This window comes from Macrosteles quadrilineatus, unplaced genomic scaffold, assembly GCF_028750875.1.
Source record: "Macrosteles quadrilineatus isolate MER2022 unplaced genomic scaffold, UCM_ALF_1.0 Scaffold_1__1_contigs__length_201487025, whole genome shotgun sequence".
NCBI classification, from domain to species: Eukaryota; Metazoa; Arthropoda; class Insecta; order Hemiptera; family Cicadellidae; genus Macrosteles; species Macrosteles quadrilineatus.
The window spans coordinates 83,650,388-83,671,003 of NW_026542594.1; the positions used below are offsets into that span (position 1 = coordinate 83,650,388).

The following is a 20,616-nucleotide window of genomic DNA, read 5'->3' on the forward strand; positions in this document are numbered from 1 at the left end:
AGGCATTTATAGTAAAAAAACTGTTCCCGCTGGAAATTGTACAATTGTGAAGTTAGCGTACCCACTTTGTATGCCTCATAACTTTTTTATTTTTTGAGAACTAACGAAAAAATTTGGGAACTATCGAGGACTAACGAAGAACTAACGATTGGTATATAGATGTAAACATTTCTCCTCAGAAAACGGCGCGTGCTAGAACCCGGAAGTGTGAAGTTAGCGTACCCACTTATAATCGGCTATAACTTTTTTATTTTTTGAGAACTAACGAAAAAATTTGGGAACTATCGAGAACTAACGATTGGTATGATCAAAAGTGGATACGCTAATATGGGTACGCCAACTTAACGGACCTACAATAACCTTATCAAAATCTATAGTCTGCTTCTCACAAAATACTTTTTTTTGTCTTGGTCTAAAGAAATGTCATTCAATTTAATACCCAATAAACAATGATCTGTTATATTCAAATCAACTATTGCTTACTTAAAACTATTTACTTGCCTATGTTTAATAAAAATATGGTCGATTAGTGTTTTAGAATTTGTTGTGATTCTAGTAGCATTCTTAACTATTGATAAAAACCCATTGCTCTCTAAAAGGTACTGATAGTTTTTAGAATTTATTTTCCATCAAACAGGTCGATATTAACGTCTCTCAACAAAATGGTATTTGTAGTAAAATAATTTATATAAGATTCTAGTTTGTTTACAAAATCCTTCTCAGTAAACTCTTGCAGTCTATACAGGGTGTCTCAGACCACCCGGCCGGCTTGTATAGCTCCAATATGAAAGCAAATGGAAACCTAATTGCAACTGGAACCCCCTATTTTGACCCCAAGGAATTCAGCTAAATTATTTTCAACCCCAAAAAAGCACCCCAAAGGGCAGATTTTGGGGGGTGGGGGTGGTTTTTGGGAAATTTTCAAATGTAAAGGGGGGTCGTGTTATACCTCTTGTTAAAGGTCTTTTAGTCCTGAGTATTTTAGTGGAAAAAGATTTAAATTATCTTCATCCCTATTTACAGGGTGTTCAAAAACGTAAAAAAAATAGACCTTTGAACTACTTTTCACTGTAAAGAGGTGGAATTTCGTGGGGGGTTCTAATTTTGACAACACTTTAATTAATAAATGAGCTTTAAAAAAACTCTGATTTTAACCCTTTTACTATCTTTTTACTTATGTTACGCATTTTCAAACTTTTTGAAGTTTCAAAAGCTGTTATCTCAAAAATTTCAGATGGCAACATGGGTTTCATTACAAACCACATTGTAACCCTTGAAATTTGCTATAATTTTTGTATTTAATGTTTTTTGGTATCTTCATTGGTTAAAGAGATATAGCGAAATTAGTGTATTTTAATGTTTTATTAAATGGTACCTATTCAAAGTGTTTGCTGTTGTAAATGTACACGTCTAGGTCTCAATTAAAACTAATTATGTTAAAAAATTAAAATACTACCCAGATTGTTAAACTTGGAGGATTAATAAAGGAAAAAACATAACTGCAAATATTCTTAGTTATTTTGCAATTTACAAAATTTTAATAGTGCTTTGAATGAATACTGTCTATAAATGCTACTGGTAAATAAAAAAAAATCATCATGTAATCAATGAGCGTGTTCGTGAAACTGGTCACGTTTGATCAGATAAAACAAATTATAAGGAACTTACTGGATCTGTACGAGAGGTGAATGCACCTGCGGTAGTAAAATAGCAATACAGTACCATAATAGTGGAGAAGAAGTACTACGTGCATAAACAGAGTTGGGGTTTGCATGGAATAAAATGGAAGGCAATTTAAGCATTTGTAGAAGTCCATCGGTATGTATGCTATTAATGCTGATTCAAACAAATTATTCATTCAAAGCACTATTAGAGCCATGGAATTGTAAAATAACTAAGAATATTTGCAGTTGTGTTCTTACCTTTATCAATCTTCCAAGATCAACAATCTGAGTACTATTTTATTTTTTTAGACAAGATTTGTTTTAATTGAGACCTAGATGTGTACATTTGCAACAGCAAACACTTTGAATACCATTTAATAAAACATTAAAATACACTAATTTCGTTATATCTCTTTAACCAATGAAGATACCAAAAAACATTAAATACAAAAATAATAGCAAATTTTAAGGGTTACAATGTGGTTTGTAATGAAACCCATGTTGCCATTTGAAATTTTTGAGATAACAGCTTTTGAAACTTCAAAAAGTTTGAAAATGCGTAACATAAGTAAAAAGATAGCAAAAGGGTTGAAACCAGAGTTTTTTGAAAGCTCATTTAGCAATTAAAGTGTTATCAAAATTTGAACCCCCCACTAAAATTTGAACCCCCCACTAAATTCCACCTCTTTACAGTGAAAAGTAGTTCAAAGGTCAATTTTTTGTACGTTTTTGAACACCCTGTAAATAGGGATGAAGATAATTTAAATCTTTTTCCACTAAAATACTCAGGACTAAAGGACCTTTAAAAAGAGGTAAAACACGACCCCCCTTTACATTTGAAAATTTAAAGATTTTAAAAAACTGATTAAACAAAATTAAATTTAAAAATTTTACATTTGAAACTATTGGCAACTTTACAGTCTGTGGTTGATTGATGGTCTCAACTAATTCTGTGCACTGACAATGCAATCATCTCACAGCAACAACAACCAAGCAAATTGTGTCATTTGATGGGAAAGGCATGGCAGGGGTTTATGTGAAATGAAATGAAATGAAATGAAAAATGATTTATTTAATCAGGCAAATTTGGGGCCACATGGAGCTCTCTTACACTTAACCTGTTTATACAAATCTAAACATAGAAATAAAACAAAACAATGTACAATACAAATAAAATACTATAATCTATTTACAATATTTAATGTAAAAAGAAACAATAAACTTTTAAAACATGCCACGTTAAACACCCACACACACACGCACACACTCAACACACACTCTAAGGAACTAGCACACACACACGCACACCTGTCAGTGATCAACCAAGCACACGCCTAGGATATACCAACCATGGCCATACGTCCAGAAAACAGATTTTTTAGTGCTGTCACAAACCGGGGACGGCTATCAAGGGTTTTTATGGCTAGAGGGAGATCATTCCAAAGGCGACAAGCAGAAACAACAAACGCTCTGTCATAAACTGCCGTTCTATGATGAGGCATACGCAAAGTTACTGAAGCAGAACGTGAGTTTCTTACACTTTCTTCAGCTACAAATTTGAAGTCGTTTAAAAAATATTTTGGACATTTTGTTTTTAATATTGAATAGGTTATCATAAGAATTTTTATTGATCTTAGGTCACATAGTTTTAGTAATTTAGAATCAACATAAAAAGGAGTGATGCGCTCATTACGTCTCAGATCATAAACAAATCTTAAACAGTAGTTCTGAGTGCGTTGGAGAGCATCAGCGAGATTTACAGTCATGTCATTGATCACAGAGTTACAGTAAGTAAAGTGAGGGAAGACAAGTGATTTTACTAGGTGTAACTTAATGTGTAAAGGTAAAAAATTCTGTAACTTCTTCAGTGAGTGGATTGATACAAACACCTTTTTACGTATGTCTACTACTGCATCTCCCCAGGTAAGCGTCGAGTTTATAGTAAGTCCTAGATTTTTCACTTTGTCATAGTAAAGTAAAGCTGTCCCATTTATAGTTACTGAGTTCACTGTGTCAAAGTCAATTGAGTTTCGTAAACGTGAATGACAAATTATTATTGGTCTTGTTTTTGTATGGTTTAGTCTAAGTCCATGTTTATCAGTCCAGGTAATGATTTTCTCGATGTCTTCGTTGATTTTTAGAACACTGTCATTGATATATTTTGCTGAGAAATGCGTATAAATCTGTTGATGTTGATAACTCTGGAATCATTAAGACCATCACATAATATGGATTTTACTTTTGAATTAACTCATGTATTTATTTTTTAAATCCAAACTGCATGACAACATATAGACTATTGTTCTATGCAGTGATCTAAACACAATGAAGTAAGGACATGGGCAAGACAGTAATAAGTTATTGTAACCAGCAATTTCTAGCTTATCAGCTCAAGACGCTAACGCTACTCTGCTTTCTCGGTTATTTGATTTTAAAAATCATTATCTCTAGGACAATTAAAACCAGTCACTAAGATAAGTCCATGAGACGTTATCTTAATGTCATCCTTGATGGATGTTTTAATTGCCTATAAAAATGGTATTCACAGTTGTTGGATATCAAAGAAGGCAATGTAATTGCATCAATTTTGTTATTTAGGTCAAATAGAACACTGTAGGTTGTCATAATGGTCACGATGCATCAATTCCCTTTATACAGTATATCTTGTAGGCAAGCCCCTATTTATCATGTCAAATAAATATTTACTTTTATCTTGTTAACCATTTTGTTGTGCCCTTAAATAAACTAAATTAATAACCATTTTTGTAGGGCAAACTTCTTTCATTCTATTTCACATTAAACTAAACATAAAGTAAACATAAAACAATAACATGTAAAATTAGGTGACAACCAAACAAACTATTGCAGTTTCACAAAATGCATACTTCAGGACATCTCCCTCTTTCTCAAAGTTCTTCTATGAATCTTTTGGTAGGTTTAACAATTCTGGTAGGTCTTGCTTGGTGAAGGTTTGTGTGGTTGAAGAATGAGTCTGTAGGTTGGGTCTTGGTGAAGATCGCTGTCTTTGTGTAGTTGGAGAATGTGTCTGTTTCAACGTTATATTTCCTGTTCTCCAATTTCTCCTTGATTAACCCCTCTTCTCTTTGGTAAAATGCCCACACTTTAATGCTTTCTGGGTAATCCATGTGGGTCACTCTATGACTCTTATTGAATTGTTGTTCCTGTTTCTTCTTCTTCTTCTTCTTCATGACGTTCCAATCCAGTGAGGTGAAACCCTACTGGATTGAGGCTGTTTAGTTAGGACTTAGTACTCTTCAGCCGGTCGTTCCTGTTTCCTCTTTTCTTCCATTTGCCTAAGTCTATCGATTTCATATAGAGAACACAATTTACCTCATATCGATTTCATAAGCTCTAAGCTTTCAAGGGTAATTTGTCTTATAACTAAACTAAAATGCATTGTACAGATCAATATTATATTAAAACAGCCTATCTTGCTTATTTTCTATCCATTTTCAGATAACATATTGTCTTTTACGGCAATAATTGCAGTAGGATAGAGAAAATTTTAGTCTTACAAAAGAACAGGAACATATTTCCGAATAGGCAGACTAGGCACCCGCATAGGGCCGCAAATTTAAGGGGAGGGCAAAATTTTGGGGGTTAAAAATTGGAGGTTTTAATCTAAAAAAAAATATTTAGAGCCAAGTCAAAGAAATCGTTTTTGCTGGGTTTTAGTGAAAAATAGTAGCCAGTGTAACCGTAGGAAAATTTCATTCCTTTCTCGATAATAATAATATTATTTGTTATTTTTGAAAATTTTTATATTGTATAGTAAACGTCATTATTCCAATAATATTGATAAAACAATAGCCTTTATTAGAAGAGTTAATTAAATAACAATGTAAATAGGATTACAATTTTAACAAATAATAAATACCTAATTACTACAAGAGTAAATACGTAGAATAGACAGAAGAAAACTACAATTCTAAGTTAATTATACTTAAATGTTCAATGTAGGCTACCATAAAAGGTTTTAATAAATATTTTCTTGGATTGACACAAAAGCCTTGTATGATTATTTCCTTATTTTCATACACATCAGTGTTGTCAGATATAAAACATCTGAATTTATAGATAATATGCATGCTTGCTCTAATCTTTTGTGGTGCGAGCGTACAGTGGTGTAGCGTAGTCGTAGTCATTAATTCATTCAGCCATCCCATGCGGTGTTGCCACTGAACGCCGTGGCCTTAGTTCAAGGCGGCCGTGGTTTAGGTCTGACCCTTTCTAAAGGGTTAGGGTGAGAGTGAAGAGAGACTGGCACTTGTTCGTACAAGCTTTAAATCTGCCACTCCAGGAGACAACGACAAATATATTGTAATCTTACTAATATTATAAATGTGAAAGTTTGTGTGTTTGTTTGTTTGTTTGAAGTTCAATCACACATTAACTACTGGACGGATTTGGCTGAAATTTGGCATGATGATAGATCTCATTACCGATTAACATATAGGCATATTCTTATCTCAAAAATCCTTTCGGGCTCTGCCCCAGTGGCTCTGTAGTTCCCCATGTTAACCTTATGAGTATTCATATTTAAAGGGAATTAAAAAATTTAGTCAGCTGTTGGTTCTTAAAAAGTTGGTTCTATGATATGCAAAAGCATTAAAAAGTTATAAGATTTACCAACAGGGTGAAGCACTATATTTTTTTGCATTTATGAAAACAGAAAATCTATATATTAATACGCAAACAGTTTTCTTTTCACAGTTATAACTCGATAACGGCTTGACGGATTTTAACGTTTGAGGTGTTAAATAAAAGGTATTTTCGCGTAGATGTGCAAATACGTCTCATAATATTAAGAAAGGGTATCACTTAAGTACAGTTAAGGGCTAAAGTTTGGGAACCGTGGCGCTATCTGTTGACATTATATCTAACTCAATTCCATTTGTTTACAACTAACAATATGGACGTAGTTTGAAATAGTTTTTAAGTTTAACCACAGACTGCAGGACTTCCAGGACTTTTAGAGCAAAGCTGGAATTTTATATTTTTATTTAACACATTCACTGCTAATGATATGTAATACTTTTATAAATGGCTAAAAAACATTAACATTAACATGATCATGTTAATTGAGTGACAATATATCTTTAATTAAATAAATTTCATACTATAAATTGTGGATTAAAATATATTATGTAATTATATACATCATGTATTATATATCTGCTAATATACTTATGACGCACAAGTGCGTCATTAGCAGTGAACGTGTTAAACATCTGTTAACTAAGTCTGGTTCATAAATAAAGAGTTTCCTAGCAAGACCTGACAACAAATTGTTTGTAATGGTTGAATTTATTTACCTAAAATCATATTTTACTGAATTATCATGTAGTTTTGGTTTCAATTTGGTGTGATTAAGTGAATGTTTGAAAGTGATTATTCACAGTGCAGATATCCCATTACCATATTATCATGCAATTTACAATGTGTGTCAAAATTCCTTTGTTGTGTTTTCTGTTGATTGGTTAACTTTCGTATTTTATCTAAATTTTTAAATTAAATGCCACCAGTAAGACGAAGAACTGTGAGTGGCTGGAGAGAATGCAAACGTGACCGCTTGCATCGAACCTTCTAGTTTGACGGATACAGAGTGGCAGTACCGCGCGCCGTGGTGATACATCCAATCTCGGACAAATGAATTTTTAATTTTTACATTGTGGTGGCTTACATTTTAAGCAAGAAAAGACTGGCCGAGACGGTTCAATGTTTACTCTTTGTTGCCATAAATGAAAGGTTCGTTTAACTGACTGGGACGGGTGGCGTCGTCCTGTAATCCAGCTACTAGGAGGTCACGAATTGTGGATATTTATAGGCTTGCACTGCGGATGTGTTACTCCCTGGTGTGGATTAACGTCCACACGAGTGAGTACTACGACTATCCGCAGTACTATCCTGATAATTAGACCAATTCGTATATACCAAGGAAAAAATGTGGTTCGGATTCCACTATAAACTGTAGGTCCCTTAGTTGCCATTAGCTGTATGGGCTATTAATTAACAGCTATGTCTAAGGAATGTCGGCCTTAGTCACTAACAAGACTACAAGATCGCGCCACTCATCCTACACTCATCTCCATTCATACTTGGCTTAAAATACCTACTATGTATGGTAGAGATGTGCCAAGCAGTTACTTGGGCGAAACAGCTGCAGCTAGTTCCAAGGTCGCCGTGGAACTCGTTCCAAAAGCAGTTCCAGCTGCAGCTGGTTTTGCCCGCTGCAGCTGGATTTCCCGCTGCAGCGGAGCTATGGCTGTAGTGGAACGAGGCAAAAGGGCGGATGAACAAAATCTCAGTTTATTACCATAATTTGAGACGGATTAGTTTAAGCAGTTCTTGAATTAGAATATTGTTTTAAATAATGCAAAATAGCGGTTGTAAAGAAATCAATATCGTGTTTTGGAAATGTTGTACAAGTAATTAATTATTTTAGTTTGTCTATCTAGGGTCTAAAAACAATACGTGACAGGCTGGTATAAATTATTTTAGAGGTTCTTCATATTATGCATTTATTCATATTATACATTTTTTTATTGTTAAAATAATATTATTCAAACACCACTTAGACTAACTCTTAATATAAAATTCTAAAGTTAATAGCGAAAAAATCCTGAATTAAGTTAAACACAAACCATTATTACGGTACAGTACTGATAACTGAGGAAGAGATAACTTAATTAAATTTTTATATATTATGAGCACGACTTAACTGGGACTGATGTACTTTTATTTAACTCCTGCCTGAAAAAAATAATAAAACAGAAAATGATTAATTTCTTTTAAGGTATGTCAACCATATCCGCTAATCACACCTTTGTTTACAAGAGACCAAATAAGTCAAAACGCATCAGCTGCACAGACTAGAACTTAATGTTTAGTGAGAGTATTAATAAACCAGCTGCAGCTGTTTTGTTGTAACTGTATGTGTTTTACAAATCCAGTTACTCCGGAACTTATCTTTAAAAATTTACAAAAAGGCTGCAGCTGTTTGTGCGGAACTACATTCAAATCGTTCCACCGAGCTGCAGCTGAAAAAGTAGTTCCAGTGGAACTGGAACTGGATTGTGGTTCCGCTTGGAACGGTGGAACGAGTTCCACTCTCGGAACGGTGGATAAATGTAGTTCCAGCTGCAGCGACACATCTCTAATGTATGGTCGCCATTTCATTGAACAGTGTTAACACTATTAACCTCATTTGCGGAATTCACCATACTTTCAGGAACTTATTGGACACTCCCAAACTGAAAACAGGGCTGAGACTCAGGTCAGGGGGGGTGAGACTTAGATCCAGAAATTATCTGGATAATATTCGTCAATTCAATACCGCCTTTGCCATGGTCAGCTCTAAAGCTCATTTTGACGAGAGGGTCACACAGGGGATCTACAGTTTCAGGATCCATGAAAAGTTTTACCACCAAGTTGGTAATCTAATTCCTCAAGAAGGAATTTCTCAAAGAATTCTTCAAAGAAGGTCATGATCCCGAATACGCACAGATCTATAAGTACGACGTTGGCACTGGAACCAAACAGCGCATGTAAAACAATTCGAACAAAAAATCAATGAAAAAATATGCGAGAAATAGGGTCACAATGCTAACCCATTTGCCCAATATTTTAAAACTTTGGCAGAAATTTGTAGGGACGAGTGCTGCGAGTAGTCAAGTTATTTATAGTAATAACTTCAATCTTATGTGCATAGTAAGAGACAAAAGAAGTGACTTTCCTTGCTACAATGATGCTACCTGTATATATGTCGCAGCTATTTTAAAGCTGAAAACAGAGCACCACCTGGCCAAATAATTTTTTTTTTACTAATAGTTGAAAGTGAATCCGTTCTAGATACGTCGTTAAATCCATTCTTAGGCTCCCAACCAGAGACTTTGGTTGGATCACCTAATTTAAACACGCCTAAAACAAAACATATAGGAATAATTTAATAAGTGTACGTGTCGTACTGGTTGGCGTCAAGAGAGGGATTTAGCTTTGGAGTTTTGCTCGATTTCGAGCAACAGGTTATCTAGTTTGAATTAAGCAGCAACAAAAAACTGTGATACGTAATGAGAACTAACTGTCAAAGTAGGATTGTTTACAGTTATGTTTGTTTTTTTAATTTCATGAATAATTTGTGATATTTTGCGAATTTTTGATAATTTATTTTTCTCTATTGTTTAGGTGAAGTGGTAGAACATTATGGCTATGGTAGATGTGTAATACTATAAAATAATATAAATTTAAAGAAGCAAATTTGATCAAACTCTGTCCTCCCTCAATGCAAATGCAAAGCTTGAGTATAACTGCAATAAGCATTTTATACCTATATCCCAACCCCGTACGAAGGACGGGTACTCTGCTAGTAATAATATAATAATATATAATATATTGTTAAAGTTCTTGTTATTTAACCAGAGTCCTAACACATTTGATGCTTTCTTGAATTTAGATATTGTAATCAAAAGGGCTTATCTCTAGATTGGTGGTAGATATCTCGAGGAGTTTTCATGATTATCTGTGAGGAATGACTTAGCTTAGACTTGGTTTTTTGCAGAGTTTGTCAAGAACAGTGACCTGATGTGGCGTCAGAGTGTGTGGTCGTCCGTGATAGCTGCATCTGTGGCCGCCCAGCATCTCAAGGAGGGAGGGCTCGTGTCTCTACCTGGCGCCAAACCTGCTCTTGGACCTACTCCTGGCATGGTTGGCTATGGAATGGCTAAGGTAGGGCTAGATCTTTTGCCACAATGTTAAGAGCTTTAACCCAATCAAAGCGTGAGTTTTTGTCATGTCTTTATCAATTTAATTTTCTTGGGTAATTTCAATTCACACTAAACTACTAATTGACTGTAATCGGATTAACCACATTCCAGGAAAAAAAGTTAAATTAAGTGCAGACAGAGACTGTCCTACTTCCCTACACAAATCAAGGTTTTCATATCAAACTGTAGTTTTTTTTTTAGTGTTTTTGTGATTGTAGAGTCTTTTTCTCTGAAGGAAGCACAGTAGAATATAAAATAATCATGAGCCACTCATCTCCAGCCAAGCCCACTGAAGGTCATTGACCCCTTCCAAAATGTTTCAAACTCTCACTCACCCAGGCGCTTGCGCATGACAACGGTGACGTTTCCCGTGACCAAGGGAAACGATACTGATGTCTACATACGGCGGCGAGGGATGATCAGAATTTTGCAACAATCGCAGAAGACGATGATGATCTCCACTCGACCGCGGGAGATGATTAACATTTTGCCGCAATCGCGAGAGACGATCATGATGTCTTCATGACCGCATGAGACGATTATGATTGTCTTCACGACCGCGGGATATGTTCATGTTCATGATTTTGCTGCGATCACGCATGAAGATGCTGATGATGTCTACAAAGTTGCGAGGGATGATCAGAATATTGCCGCGATTATGGAAGACGATTATAATGTCCACACGATCGCAGGAAACAGTGAGAATTTTGCTGCAATAGCTTCACAGCCGCGAGACTACAAGAGATGATCACAATTTTACCGCGATCGCGCAAGACGATGATAATGTCCACACGACTGCGGAATATGTTCATGATATTTCCGCTCTCATGGAAGACGATCATGTAGGAAAATTAATAATGTTGATAAATGTATATATTTTAACTTGTAGGCCGCAGTCCACCAGCTCACAAAGAGCTTGGCTGCAGAGAACAGTGGTCTGCCAGCTAACTGTCTGTCTGTGGCCACTCTGCCTGTCACCCTGGACACTCCAATGAACCGCAAGTGGATGGCTGATGCTGACAAGTCTACCTGGACCCCCCTGGAGTTTGTTGCGGAGTATGAACCTCATTCCTGCTACTGTATTCTTTACATCCAATCTTATAACCTTCTGAATTTTACCTATGAACTTTTTATGGGATGTTGGCTCAAATTAGGCTACCTTCTTTTGATTGCAAAAAATCCATAAAGTTCATGCCATTAGTTGTGATTTCTTGAAATGAAATCCAATGTCTGATATTTCACTTCCTAATATTTGTACTGGAAACTATGATATGTAATTTCACCATGTTAAAAAAATATTGTGTTAAACACATGTTGAATATCAACAGCAAGCAGAGGTATTCAAATCAATTTCAAAATAAAGACCTACACGCATCCTAACCTGGCTTCTCAAAAGTAATGTTGATGATAGATCCAGCCAGCACACTACCTGGTGCATGGTTAAACACTAAAAACTGATTGTAGTTTTATAGTATGTTTATTGTAAAATCATAGAATACTCTCAAAACATAAAATTTCCCAATTTCTCTTAAAACCGTTGTTACAAGCTTAAAAAAACAAATAATTTCGTACTGTATCGATGGTTAAAAGCACAACCATTGTAGGTCCATTTTTATGTTAAATCGAGTTATTAGTATCAATTTAAAGGGGAAGATGAGCTCTTTCCACCTGCATCAACATTGTATGTCCAACCAAAACATGGTGAAATGAAAAATATTCCAGTTTTGATGAAGAGATCATTTAGGATGTGCACAGCCACTGTATGTCCTATCTTCATACTGACTCTATTAGAGTCAGTATTCTGTAAGGTTAAATGGCCTAGTGCACACTTATTGCATATGAGGACATACATCATTTGAGCACTAAAGAACAACATCCAATTCTTAGTGGACATACAATATTTGGGAACTAAAGAGAAGGGCACACTTATAGTATGTCCGTCCTCGTTAAATATTTAATTTGACTATGCTGAAATAGTTAAGGTTAGCTCAGAATGGTTATAACTATCATATGCAGTATAACATTGGGCAATATTTCATATTTTTTGTGGGTATACATAGTGTTAATCAATGTTTTCCTCCAAGTTTGAAATCTTGTTTTTGTGTTTTCCGAAAGTTTAAAAAAATGGACACACAATGATTGAGCTTTTAGCCACAGGTATATTGAACTGTTTTTTTTACAGTTGACGTTTTTAACTAATAGTACACTTTATTACCCTCCCTGTAGCAGCAAACCTAGGTACTTGTTAAACTTAATATTATTTAAATATATTTCATTTAAAATCCAATCAGGTAAATGGAAATTTGTTTAGCCTGCAGGTTTGCTGTGACGGAGTTACATTTTACTTCTGTGCAGTACTATTTGTTGTATTTATATTCCTATCTCTGTTTTTCCAGTTTGTTTTACCGATGGAGCAAGGGTGAAGATAGACCCCCGAACGGTAGTCTCGTTCACCTTGTGACCAAGAACCACCAGACCGAATTGATTTATGTATAGAAACCTAAGGACTTGAACCAGCGAGAGAGGACCAATTTACCAATATACCCTGCATTTACAGTGATATTTTTAGAAGTTAATTTTTTATGTTTATTCTTAGGCTTATTTTATTTTATGGTTGTTGTTGGCAATAAAAACATATAAGTAACTTGCAAATGAGATGGTGGTTCAAGCTTATTATGTTACCTTGTTAGTAATATTTTACACAGTCTAGCTACACGATGGTTTTGATTAAAAACAATAAAACTTATTGAAATGAAACTTTTAAAACAAATCTTTAACTTAATATGGATATAAATATAGTGAATTTTGCACCAAAGAACAACACAAAGTGATGTTTTGCAGGCTTGATTGTTTTTTTTTCAAGTTCACACAACAATTTTTGGTACTTACGTATTATACGGAGGCCACTTATTTTACAGCGCGCTGCGGCGGTTGGGTTAAGTTGGGTTATCATAAATATGTTTGTAGAACTTTCCTAGTTTCGTTATGAATCGAACTATACGAGATGAGTCATAAAAACTTATGATAACCCAACCTAACCTAACCGCCGCAGCGCGCTGTAAAATAAGTGGCCTCCGTATAATACGTAAGTACCCAATTTTTCACCAATGATGCTAACACTGTTTATTCCACTTTCACACCGTAAAATAATTACAATACCCCCACTGCGGCAAACCTGCAGACTAAGCAAATTTCAATTTGTCCGATTGGATTTTATCTAAAAATGTCCATAAACAAGTCATATTTATTCCCTAAATAACTAGACCTACTAAGGTTTTCCGCCACGTGTTAGAGCAATAGTGCTTTTTGATCAAGTTTTAATAGTATGGGATAAAATGAATAAATTTGCAAAATTTAATGAAAAACATTTTGTTATTTTCTATGTAACCTTTAATAATTTTTTTAAAGCATGTCAACAATGCCTCATTATAAAAAATGTTTGTTTTTTTTCTCTATACGATGGCTGTAATGAAATAGGTAGATTTGAAAAACAAGTTAAAACCACACTACAGCTTCTTTTTATTACTCGATCTTCCTGGTTCGTTAACTCAACTAACTTTATCCAGTTTTTCATATACATGCAAAATTTCACAAAATGTATTCAGGGTTAATTAGTTTAGTTTTTATATTAAAATTATTGTCTATTTGTAAAAAAAATTAGTTTGGTTTTTTAATTTAGTTAGTTTTTGAGTAATTGGGGTACGAATATATAGAATACTTACAGAAACAATAATTAATACTCAAAAACTAACTAAATTAAAAAACCAAACTAAATTTTTGTTCACGGACATGTATAAAATTTTAAACAAATAGTTGAGGTCCAGAATAGCCAGGTCCGAAATCCCAGAGGGTCCTCCTACTCACTTATAAAAAAATGTTGCTGTCTTGTTAGAAGTTATCTATCATAAAATGTTCTTAGTAATGTTTCATTTACATTTTCCAAGGTAGATTTTCCAAATCCAACTGTTTGTGTCTGATCTAGGTACAGTATTTATTTATTTATTTCAACGGCAACCACAATTTTACAAAAAAGTACACACGAGAGAAAACATAATATGGATACGTAAGAAGGTGACATGATGATGAGATTACAATGATAGTGATTTGCACATGATGTGAAGTAACATTATAAATTAGAGCAGTGCAAATTGAGAACAATATAAATAACGTCAGTGTAAATTAACAACAGAGCGAAAAACAATACAAATTGACAACAGATATAGACTAGAAAACCGTTTATTGTAAGTTGAGTTACGTTGTTGTGGTTGTAATGCATCATCTGTGCAGCAATATGAGTATAGAAGACAACTGCAAACCGTTGCTCAATCAGATCTGCTGATTAATCAGTGGAGTACGCAAAAAAGACAGGAAAAGGATAAAAGGTATCAGCTTCTTGATGTGTAGACTCTTGGATACTACCAATTCTGAAACATTGGTATTGGAAATTGATCGTCAAAGAGTCGATGCCGTTACTAATACCTGACAGTGGATAGGAAAAATTTGAATGCCAAAATCTTAGTAGTGTTTTTTGTAACACAACCGCATCTAAAAAACAGTAAAATAAAGGCCAGTCAGTGGTGTATTTGCTTGCATTACCGTAAGAAATATGGCAGGGCAGGAAAGAAACCGTCATGTAATTCTGCCGCTCCCTTGTATTTAATAGGCCAATATGAATTTTGTGATAATTGTTTTGGAGCTGCTACGCATCCGATCACCAAATTTAAGGTGTCGTTGGATAGGTCGTGGATTTGCCATAAAACAAAACATTTATGAAATTCCATCAGGGCTCTGCCCCAGTGGCCTTCAAAGTTCCCATGTTATTCTAAGTGAAAATATGTTTGTTTACATTTTAACAGCACCAACATTTACATAAAAATACATCATCGCAGCAAACCTGCCGACTAAGCAAATTTCTATTTGTCTGAATTTATTTTAATTAAATCTATTTATATAACACTAGCAGAGCACCCGTCCTTCGTACGGGGTTGGCATAAAAGTTTAAAATGCTTATTGCAGTTATACTCAAGCTTTGCGTTTGCAATGGGGGGAGGACACAGTTTGATAAAATTTGGTTCATAAATTTACGGTATGATATAGTATAACACATCTACCATTGCCATAATGTTCTACCATTGCACCTAAACAATAGAAAAAAATAAATTATCAAACATTCGCACAATATCACAAATTATTCATTAAATTAAAAACTCAAACCTAACTGTAAACAATCCTACTTTGACAGTTCTCATTGTGTATCACAGCTTTTTGTTGCTGCTTAGTTCAAATTAGCTGTTGTCATATATGCACAAACAAAATAATAATAGTGCTGCACCCTGTTGGGAAACCTTATAACTTTTTAATGCTATTGCATATTATAGAACCAACTTGTAAAGTTGAAACAGCTGACTAAATTCTTTAAATATGAATACTCATTAGGTTAACATGGGGAACTACAGGCCCACTGGGGCGGAGCCCGAAAGGATTTTTGAGATAAGAATGTGCCTAAATGTTAATAGGGAATGAGAGCTATCATCATGCCAAATATCAGCCCAATCCGTCCAGTAGTTTATGCGTGATTGAGCAACAGACAAACTCACAAACTTTCAGATTTATAATATTAGTAAGATTAGAGATAACGAGTACCTAGGTTTGCTACTACAAGGAAACTAATAAAGTGTATCTTTTAGTAAAATAATGATAGCTTAGTATAAAATAAATAATAAATAAAGTTTCATAAAAATGAACCCATAAACAAGAAGCAAACTATAGTTCGGCCGCTTAGAAAACGACCTCCTCCAGCATTGGTTTAGCATTAGCGCACAGGTCGTTTTCTAAGCGGCCGAGCTATACAACATTTTACAATATTCTCCATAAGAATAACATGGGAATTTTAAATTTACAATTTTTGGAATTTTTTCTGTTACCAATAACCGTACAAAAACACTTTGATATACTATATCATTTGTTTTTTAGGCTCTTGTTCCAATGGTCTGATCATGCTGGTTCGCGAACTCATTCAAGTTCATCCCGCCTTACACCTTTAAACCATAAATCGGACAATAATTACTCAAGTTATCACGTTCACGGACGTATATATACATATATACTGTTAGTAAAAATTCTGGAGACCCCCTGTTTATTTTTTAACGGCCCATACTAGAAAAACTAAACTCGGCACACCTTTACAGCATGTTATGAAGTACTCTTCGGGCATAACCGCCACTTGGTGTACATCCCCAAAATGGGGGATTTTGGGGGAAACTCAAAAATTTCTAAAGGTAAGACCCATCGAGTGACCCCTCATTTTGAAGGTCCTGGTAAAAGAAAACCAACAACGCAAATTAGAGGTCTCTATCTCAATCCGGTACAAAATGGCAGCTAATTGATTTCTCAGAAGTTAAATTTAACTTACAGCATTCCAAGTCTGGAGACCCCCTGTAAATTTTGTAACTGCTCACACTAGGAAAAAAACTTTACACACCTTTATGGCATGTTATGAAGTACTTTTTGAGCCTAATTGCTACTTGGTGTACATCCCCAAAAGGGGGGATTTGGGGGGAAACTCAAAAATTTCAAATGTTAAGCCCCATTGAGTGACCCCTCATTTTGAAGCACGACCTTCAAAATAAGGGGTCACTCAATGGGGCTTAACATTTGAAATTTTTGAGTTTTCCCCCAAATCCCCCATTTAGGGGATTTATTTATTTATTTAATTATTTGTAAACGGTTGCAACATTTTTACATGAAAAATACAATAATCTTACATACAGAAGCAGAAAAAAAATCACAGGCCAGTACAAAAGTAGTGGAAAAAAAACTGGAAAACAAGGATCAGTTGCTGAAGGTCTAATTCCCGGAAGGTCTAATTAGACCTTCGACACACATTTTGCAGTTTGTACTTGTTGCTGAGGGTCTAATCTGGCAGTATGTCGAAGGTCTAAGTCCCGGAAGGTCTAAGAGTACAGTCAATGCAAAAAACTCATCTACTGATACTGTTTTAGACCTTGCGGGATTAGACCTTGGGCACACAATATATATATTTTTTAAATAAATGTTTATAAAATGAGAGTTGCTGAAGGTCTAATTCCCGGAAGGTCTAACATTCGAGTCCCAGAAGGTCTAAGATTCGAATCCCGGAAGTCTAAGATTTGATTCCCGGAAGGTCTAAGATTCGAGTGCGTTATGATTTTCTTAGCATAAACTAACAATTTGGAATCCATACAGAAAAAGCAAAACTTATGACAAAACTTATAACTCAAGCAAATATAATCTGGTTTTAGAGAAATTTGGTACAAACGTGTAAACCTACGGTTTTGACTTTTTGAAGTAGTATTTTAAGTTTTTGTAATTCTTTGAGTTTGACTTTTTTGTATAAAAATCCCTATTGGGCCACCCGAAACCAAACAGTGCAGATAATATGGTTTTTTAGATTTGTACAAATATAAAGCTCCTATGGCCAATTTTTATATAATTTAGACATAAAGGAAATTTCTTCTTAACATTATTTTTAATGATATTGAAGAAAACTTCTCATTCCTTTTGGGTATGGACATAATGAGTTTGTTAATAAACTTATTTGAGTTAACATAAGTTTAAAATCCCTGTCAATAACTGTTCCGGGGTAATTCTCACGTCCTACAGAAAATAATTTTTTACCTATGTAGCCTACTATGTATCACTAATAGCCTATTTGTATACAAATGTCCACATTGATTATTTATAAATAAACTAGCTGTACCCGCGGGCTTTGCCCCGTTTAACTTCATAAGTGAGCTCGTTCGCATGGCCCAATTACGTCCTGGTTGAAGTTCGTTCGCTACGCTCACTCACCTTTTGGTTGCAAATTAGCTGTTGTCATAAATGTAAAAGAATAAATAAATAATAGTGCTGCACCCTGTTGGTAATCCTTGTAACTTTAATGCTATTGAACATCAGAGAACAGAACCAACTTGTTTAATTGAAACAGCTGTTAAGATTCATTAATTCCATTTAAATATGAGTACTCATAAGGTTAACATGGGAAACTCCAGAGCCACTGGGGCGGAGCCCGAGAGTCCGATCAGAATAAAAACAGCTTAGTTTTCCTATTTAATGCCTAAAGAATCAGTGTACAAAATTTCAGCCTCCTAGGTAAATGGGAAGTGGGAGAATTAGTGATGAGTGAGTCAGTGAGTGAGAGCTTTGCCTTTTATATATTGCAACCTCAGGGTTTTTAGGTTCGTGCTTGGAACTCTCTTTAATTACCAATTTCCTTGCTAATATTTTAATTTGATTTTATGATAATAAAGTTAGCCTTTGATTTTTTTTTACTAAATAATTTTATATCGAATTTGGATAAGATTGTTTTAAAACAAAAGTCTTTACTTGAATCAAGAATTTAGGCTATATAAATTTTAACAGTTACAAGGCTACTCGATCCACCTCAATGATAGGCTAATGTTCTCAAATTGTCCAACACCTATAGGATAGTCTGTAATAATAAGATGGAGATTACCAAGTTTCTTCCAAGTTTCCATATTTCTTCTTGTTTAAACTATTTGAAATAATGAGACTGTTTTGCTTTAGCTTTTTACTTTTTACTAGAAAATATTATAATATAAAAATCATACAAACTAGTTTTTAAACTTTCACCAGCTAGTTCATGGTAGAAGAAGAAAATCCAGTTGTTACCTAACACATGTTTTTCAGCAACAATGTATTCAGGTCTTCTAGATCTTGAAGTTCACTTTTTGTCACTCAGGCCAATTAATAGTATATGAAATTTAATTTGGGTAAATTACTTTTTGAGATTTTGTTTAATTATATATATATATATATTTATTTTTACTTTAGCTTGTGTTTGAAATAGATTGTAAACATAATATATTTAAAATAGGCTTTTGGGCTTAATTGACTGGTAATAGGCTATTTATATATTATTTAAATATACACAAATTTATGAACTGTTGCAATATTTAGATAGTAAAAAAGCATAAAGCTTTTTATCAGTTATTAAGTTACGAAAAATTCATCACCAACCGTTATAATATATCAGCATACTACAATTTGGCGAATATAGTTAACATTGTTTGTGTTATAAAGTCTTAATACATTACTGTACTTCTTTTAAGAACCATCACTATTCGGGCGTGTAGGCCTAATATTTTTACGGAAAATAATAGGGCTCAAAGCTGATGTTTGGCTTGGGGTATTTTGGAATTAGTCATCCCTAACATTCGTCACATTCGTAGTTATGAATTTTTGATATTATTCCCAATTACTTTAAGATTATTTATAATGGGTGCCCAAGAGAAAAGATCAGAAGTTGTTTGTTCATAAGTACAATCTCGTTCATTCCTACTTATAGCCTAATAAAATTGTAAAACTCATGCAATTGCTGTTGAATAAGTTGCTGTATGTTTTTGGCGTATTATGTCAAGCTGCTGAAGTGAATTATAAATTTTTTAAATGTTTTTTTAGAGGAATGTATACTCATTACATCAAGTTCAAACAACACCTTTTACTGGAAATTTGAGGAGAGCCTGCAACTTTTAGGGCCTCTGAGGGTTATAAATCACAATAAAACATCATGCACGGTGTTTATGTAACTTAAATTTGGATATTATCTTTTCAATAAAGTTATGGTGAAACTGATTGTACTATTAAAAAATAGGTTTAAACATGTAAACCTAAGTTATGGGAAATAGAATTATAGCAACAAACATGATTTTAAGATATTTTTAGAGTGAGTAGTCCGAAGCTCTTGATGGTTAATTCTCCCTAACTTGAACTTCAGTACTTTAGTATTCGTCCGTCACACATTAATAACCAATTTTGTTGAATAAATATTAATATATTTAATACATCATTGGCCTGTGAGGACAGGGTTTAGGTTTCACCATAGTATCTACGGTAATAGCTTATCTAAAGTTATTATTGGCTTGAAATTAATTATTGCGGTGAACAACTACAGTATACTAACAATAACCAGACAGTAGAATAAAATAACAAACAGTAGTAGAGCTCAAAAGTGTATTTCTAACCTTTATATCACGGCGGATTCAGATTGGACTTACAAATTTGCTTGAGACGCATAAATAAAACAGGGAGCTAAAATTTCCCATTCTCCCTGTGAGCTGCCACCCTGACAGCTGTCTACCTGGCTCGCAGTCGTGGTTTACGTCCCCAGG

General features: G+C 34.3%; 1 protein-coding gene across 2 annotated transcripts in view; it reads left to right on the top strand.

The window, feature by feature from the left end:
- LOC128983693 (dihydropteridine reductase) overlaps positions 1 to 13,102 on the top strand; it is a 73,636-nt gene extending 60,534 nt beyond the window's left edge. For both annotated transcript variants that reach the window (XM_054403092.1, XM_054403093.1), the window contains exons 4-6: positions 10,243 to 10,409; positions 11,337 to 11,503; positions 12,844 to 13,102. In XM_054403092.1, the coding sequence (XP_054259067.1) occupies positions 10,243 to 10,409; positions 11,337 to 11,503; positions 12,844 to 12,943 (434 nt within the window). In that variant the 3' untranslated portion in view covers positions 12,944 to 13,102. The remainder of the gene's footprint in view (positions 1 to 10,242; positions 10,410 to 11,336; positions 11,504 to 12,843) is intronic.
- Positions 13,103 to 20,616: the final 7,514 nt, after the last annotated feature.